General features: G+C 39.5%; 1 protein-coding gene across 4 annotated transcripts in view; it reads right to left on the bottom strand.

The window, feature by feature from the left end:
- The window catches only part of CEP95 (centrosomal protein 95), an 18,844-nt gene extending 12,562 nt beyond the window's left edge, over positions 1-6,282 (bottom strand). For 3 of the 4 annotated variants that reach the window (XR_001863593.1, XM_017739140.1, XM_017739139.1), the window contains exons 1-6: positions 6,003-6,282; positions 4,597-4,725; positions 3,524-3,631; positions 2,558-2,668; positions 1,473-1,581; positions 932-1,041 (exon numbers count right to left, since the gene is read on the bottom strand). Coding sequence is in view for 3 of the 4 variants with exons in the window: in XM_017739140.1 (XP_017594629.1) it covers positions 932-1,041; positions 1,473-1,581; positions 2,558-2,668; positions 3,524-3,631; positions 4,597-4,725; positions 6,003-6,024 (589 nt within the window). In the remaining variant the exon portion in view is untranslated. The remainder of the gene's footprint in view (positions 1-931; positions 1,042-1,472; positions 1,582-2,557; positions 2,669-3,523; positions 3,632-4,596; positions 4,726-6,002) is intronic. The other variant, XM_017739141.1, reaches the window with a different exon arrangement.
- Positions 6,283-6,288: the final 6 nt, after the last annotated feature.

Raw genomic sequence — 6,288 nt, 5'->3', positions numbered from 1 at the left:
TCCCTACACCCCTAAGTCAAAATCAGGTGGATGAGCTATCAGAAGAATCAATACCATCTTCCTTTTCCTTTACAATCCCCCTTTCACTTTCTGACAACAGTCTGGGAAATGCTGCAAGAGCCTCGGAGCTTTCAGGTTCTTCTACCCCCGTGTCCTTTTCTGCTAGACACAGTATAGGCATCTGAAATTCTAGAAGTGGATGCTTAAAAAGATTAAATTAAGAGCTATAAAACATCTTGCCATGAACTATTGAGATGGACAGTTTTAATGTCTGCTCATTGCTTGGTGTAGCAATCCATACTATGCTCAAAATCTGTTAAATTCTTATTTGTAATTCCAATCAATGAAACGTTCATAATTCATAATATTTCTTTATGCCTCTACTTGAGGAGATAAATCATCAAATAAGAACAGGAAGAATTGGAATATTCTTATAGAAAAATAGGAAATAAAAATGAACTCCATTTAAGTCATCTGCACATTATTTTTTTCAGAGCCACCCATGAAGTTTTGAAGGGACACACACTCCTAAAACATCTTCTTTAAGAATGAACTTACTAGTCTTTTTACAGTTTTAAATAATACATATTACACTGCAACAAATGAAATAAAGTCTTCAGAATTCTCCTATTCTATTGAAAAAAAAAAAAAAAAAGCCTTTGTAGGAGAACTGAGTTAAAACTCAAGCAACAAACCTTTATCCAAATAAGGTAGCTCATGAGTCATGAAAAATAATGCCTGGAATATTTACTTCCAGAAATTTTAACTTCAGCAAGATGTATTAGCTTATTGTGGGTTGTTTGGGTTTTTTTTTTCTAGTAAGGATTTAAAACAGTATTTGTCTGAAAGAAGTAACTTATAAAAAGGAAACAAAAAGCCTGGAAGTCTTACTACAGAAGAGTGTTAACATATTTTTTCCACCCAAACTCACCTTCCCCTCTCTCGGAAAATGAATGAGCAGTATCTCCAAGTTTAATTAATTCACTGGTAGATCCTGAGCCATCTGTATCACAAGTTAGAACAAAATATTCTGACTGGGACCTAAGGGGAACATAAAGCCATCAAGTATTTCCTCTCTCAGCCTCTGCCCGTTCAGCCCACGAGATGGAGCTGCCGAGGAGCGTGCAGGACATGGTCCTGCTGCTACAGAGCAAACCAGAGCAGGAGTCACAACCACAAACTGAACTCAGCTTAACGAATCAATCTTTAAAATACAATCTTTAAAACTGATCCAAGTTTTCAAGTTGTTTTATTCCACATAAAAAGTAAACTTAAGGGAAACAGAATCGCAGCTCTTCAAGGGCAAAAGAAGTCCCAGATGTAATTTTAGCCCAACCAAAGGAGTCACCTCACATTCCTTTTGGCATATGTAATCAGTAGGTGTCTATACTATAAAAAACCTACTAATTTCTCTACAGATACACAAAGACAGTCAGTCACTATGTCAAATAAATATTCAGAATTGTTCTTACCCTTCAACTGATGAGAGTAGTGTATGTTGTATAAGTTGACCAGCAGTGCTTTCCAGCTGCTCTTGAGATGCAATTTGAATTTCATCACTGGACAGCACATTTATATCAGCTGTTAATAACCAAGAGGTAATTATTTTCAAGAAAACTACTTCTACCTATAAACTAACAGGTATTAATTCCAATATAATCAAAACAGTTTATGTGTAATATCAACATTATAGTGTTTTATCTAAAATGATGACATGTAACGTTCTCCAATGGAGGGGGACGTAGGGTAGGTGGGGCAACTTTTATGGAAAGCTTTGAAAAATTATACCACTACTGTATATCCCCTAATTCCAGTTTTTAATAAACCTTTCTTCTTCCTCAAAAGAACTAAACTCTGGACTTACAGCTAGAAAATTTGAGCCACTAACCCCCACTGGGTAACAAGACCAGCAGTCTGAGGGAAGGGAAAAGCAGTACAGGCACTGAACATTACTACTGTCCTCTTTCTTCTGTCCACTCTGGAATAGGTCAGGAGGAAACTGTCTCAGGCACCAAGAGCTCTCCCCTTTATTCACAGAGTGCAACAGCCAGTGGTGACAGCTCTTATTAGCTCTGAGATAGGAAGACCAGTACTGTCTCAGTAAGATGCCTCTGCAGGGCTGAGCACCTTCTCTTCCCATTTTCCTCAAAATAACCCCTGCTATGGATCTACTCCCAAGACCCACTTCCCAGGAAAGGATGTCATCCCCCTTATGTCCTAGTAAGTAAAAGGGACATTTGTTCATTGTTCCAATTAAAGCCAACATTTCCCTCCTTGAATCCTAATCCTAAATCATTTGACTTACAGGTTGAAAAGCAACTAACAAAGGATGAAGTGTCTAGAGTAGGTTTCTGCCACAAGAATGAAGCAGAGGGGAAATAATCTATTTTATTATTGTTTATGAAAATAAGGAATGCAAATATTCAGCTTCACCACTGAAATTTCCTCCCCCAGGTCAGTTTTGTCTTTCACTTCTCTCCATTGTCAAGGTTATAAGTAACAAAAAACTCCAAATAAATCTTTGCTACATTGAAAACATTTTGGGTTTACATCTCACCTCCAGTCTGAGAAGATGCTTCACTGACTTCTCTAAGATACTCTAACAAACCATCAAATATTTCGAGGAGGTTTTTGATAGATTCCCTGTCTCCTTTCACAATGTTCTCACCTTAAGAGACAGTAATGCCACATGTTAATAATTAGTACTTCACAGAAGAAGAATTCTCAAAAGCAAGTTTTCTGTAGGAGAGTGCTTGGAAATTCTTGTAAAGGTGTCAGCTCAGAAGATACCTGGTCACTTATTTATGGCTATGTAGGTAAGCTTAAGGTATATTTTAAGTGTCTTATTTAAATTTGCATCTTTTCAGTTCTAATAAGTGAAAGTTTATTGATGTAATAACTGCTTTCACACACACAAATATTCAGGGATATTTTCAGGGACAGTTGTTATTTAATATTTTTCTTACACATAAAACTATAGCACGAACCAGTCTACGGAGTGGCAGCAGGATTGCAAACACCAGCTACTGTGTACAGGCACCAAGTCAGAGATACTTCTTATCAAGCAGTTTTCATTCTTTGCAGGTTATGCTATGTGAGACCATACACAGGAATACTCAGGGAAAGCCATTATCTGTGTACAGATAACAGATATCACAACACACTTCAACTCTTTACTCACCAACTTTTAAAAATGTAGTAACAACTTTAGAACTCCAGAGTCATGTCTTAAAACCCAGTGTCCAAGCCTGAGCCAGAAACAGATTTAAGGTAACACTTCAGCAGCCAAATGAAGCATGGCTGGATGTTAACTTTAACATTTCTTATTTATTCTCTCTTTGCTGTTTCAATTTATAACCTGATGTCCAAGGCAAGGGGTCAGTGCTCTGATGACATCCACTACCATAAAAAGACCTTCCATGCAAGTATGAAAGCAAGCTGTGTAACATCAGATTCTTAGAGTGTTCTAGTTAAACCACACAGATATTCAGCTGGTGTTTGTCTCATTAAACCAAGTACTTACCAGTGATGTGAGACAAGCTGACCTGCAAATAATCCAATGCCAGGGAATCTATTACTGCTTGTACATTATGTGCATCATCCTCTTGGCTTCCGGGAGCAGCTATGAAATCTATGCAAAATAAATAATATATGTTAGGCTATTTAAATGGATAGCTTGTTACAGGTGCCTTAATTAAACTACTTTAACTTCTGCTTACAAGTTAGTATTTTTTCAGTACCTTGTGTCCTTGGTGAAAAGCCCAACTATCATATGGTCCTATGAAATCTTTTATAAGTATTGAGCACAAACTTAGAACACCCCCTGGAAGATATGAGGGTTTTATCAGGATTAAATTCAATAATAGAGACTACTAAAGCATTTCTCCTCCTCCACTGCCACCACACACACCTGGTTCAGGTCATCAAACTGGAATTGCAGTTTCTGTTAGCTTCTTCTTTTCCTGTCACACACTAATTGGACTGCAGTGTATTCTACTTAATTGGGAACAACATTATTTTTAGTTCTGGGCTTACATTTAACAGGACTTCTACCTTCAATAGGTGCCAGTTACCTCAGTGCTATTAAAATCTTCTGGAATTAGTAGTCTGACATTTCCTACACATAACAGTTTATAAATAAAACAAACACATAATTGTATAGACTTTGCTCAGTTGTTTTCACTGAAGTCCAGTGGAGTTCGGTTAAAGCAGGGTTAAATCACAGCTCAGCTCTTAGCAGACTGTAAGTATTAAGCATTTTATGAGAGCAGACTTCAGTGTTAACACTGGTGTAAGATAAAATGAGCCAGTTCACACTCTTCAGAAGTATTATGCCCAGACAGCTTTCAAGGCCTAATTTACAGCAGTTTTGCTGTGGCTATCCTCATAGGTGCCATTCATAGCAGTTCAAAATTAAAATAAAATTGGCCAATATTACTCAAATCTTCTTAAAGAATGACAATCTTATATTTTTGTCTTGGACACAAAAACTTTAAATCCCTAAATCTGTAGGAAGTTTTACGAGTTTCAATTTTATTTAGCTACAACATGCACAGAGACAAAATAAAAAGCAGATTTAGCAATTATCATTCCTACCTGGTACTCTTTCTCCTAAGATTGACTCATAAAGACGAACAAACACGTCAGCACCACATTCTGAGAGATGCTTTATGTGCTGGTTTATGTGACAGGTCCTTAAAAGATCATTGGCAACATCAACCCAATCTATTTAGAAACAAACCATTAATGTCACAACTGAAAGACATAAAGACACTGTTACTTACAGTGAAAGATGGGACCCCTGTGTCTTTGACTCCACCAGAGGTGGTCAAACCCAGGAGGCTGTCCCATCCATCCAAAATATTAAACATATTGTTCAAGTGCAATCATAGCAAAACTGGACTAAGGAGGTGAAAGGCACTGAAGTACCACAGGCTGGGCAGGTTGATTTTTTTTTTCCCCCCCCCCCATGTAATGAAAAATAAATTTGAATCTGGTCTCATAGCCAGGAATTCCAAACCTTCAACACCTTAACAAACCAAGCTTTGATACACCACTTATCAATGATCAGAAATGACAGGTACTATTCTTACAAACCCAGGTTTTCTAATAGTCTTAGGCAATGACATCACTTCTAATGCAAATATTCCTCATGAAAGGTAAATTCTACATTAATTATTTATTTAAGGATTAGAATACGGAAGTGGTCCTACCAAGTGCTCTGTTGAGCACAATGATACGTGCATCAATATCCTGACTTTCCCCAAACTTTGAGTCCTGAGTTCAAAGTGCTTTGAAAGATATGTATCCTCTACAGTCTTCCCTGTCACTCAATTCAAGTATCAACTTGGAAGAACTTAAGTCTCCACCTCTGTTAGTCTGTGATTTTTAAGTCCAGATTTTCCCCCAAGATGTTCCTTTTGGAAATCAAAATAGTATTTTAGCAAGTATTAAGAACTTCAATTTACTGGAGAGAGCATAAGTCATGTTTGGGAGGAAAAACTATAGAATTACTACAATAGCAACTAATTTGTACAGTTTTCAGTCTTCTGTTCATAGGGAGCGTTACTTTTCCATCCCTCAACTCCTCAATCAGTTCCAGACATCACTTTAAGTTTCAGATGCATGAAAGGGTAAAGTAGCTAACATCTTCTACGTTTCAGGCTGATGTCTTGGAAGACCTGAATTACTGTTCATCTGCAGCTTTATTAAACTAAAAGCGTCGCCAGGAACAGAACAAAGACAAAAGAGGGGAAGGGGGAGGTTAACGCAAAGAGCTTAAAAAGCCACAACGCACGAAAACGACAGCTTTAAAGAGCTGAATAAAATGGTGCCAGCGATGCGAGCAGCAGGGAAGTGATGAGGGAGAAGGAAGCTCTCCAGCTTGCCTTCCCCGGCTCCGCAGACACCAGACCAGCTGCTGTTCCGGGAGCGGCACCCGCCCCACCGCAAGGCCGGACCCTAGCGAGCCCCGGTCAGAGTCCTCCGAGGCCCGGCCCTACCTGTACCCTCAGCGCTACCCATGGCGGCACCAACGGCTCAGCCCCCGCCCCCCATTTAAACCGCGGCCTGCGCACTCATTGGGCAGGCGCCGCAGGAAGGGGCGGGGCTACGCACGCCAGGGAGTCCGGTGTTTTCGGTCATTCGCCGGTGGTACCGGGGGTGGGGCGATCGCCTCTGTACTGGGATTGGGAACAGGACTGGGTTTGGACTGGGAGCAGGAACGGGGAGGAAAGAAAGAGCCCGTGCCCCAAAGCCAAGCTGCAGCGCGGGTCACGTGCTATCCCC

The sequence above is a fragment of the Corvus brachyrhynchos genome, unplaced genomic scaffold, assembly GCF_000691975.1.
Source record: "Corvus brachyrhynchos isolate BGI_N302 unplaced genomic scaffold, ASM69197v1 scaffold407, whole genome shotgun sequence".
Lineage (NCBI taxonomy): Eukaryota > Metazoa > Chordata > Aves > Passeriformes > Corvidae > Corvus > Corvus brachyrhynchos.
The sequence above is the reverse complement of the archived record's forward strand: the minus strand, read 5'-3'. Positions and strand labels throughout refer to the sequence as shown.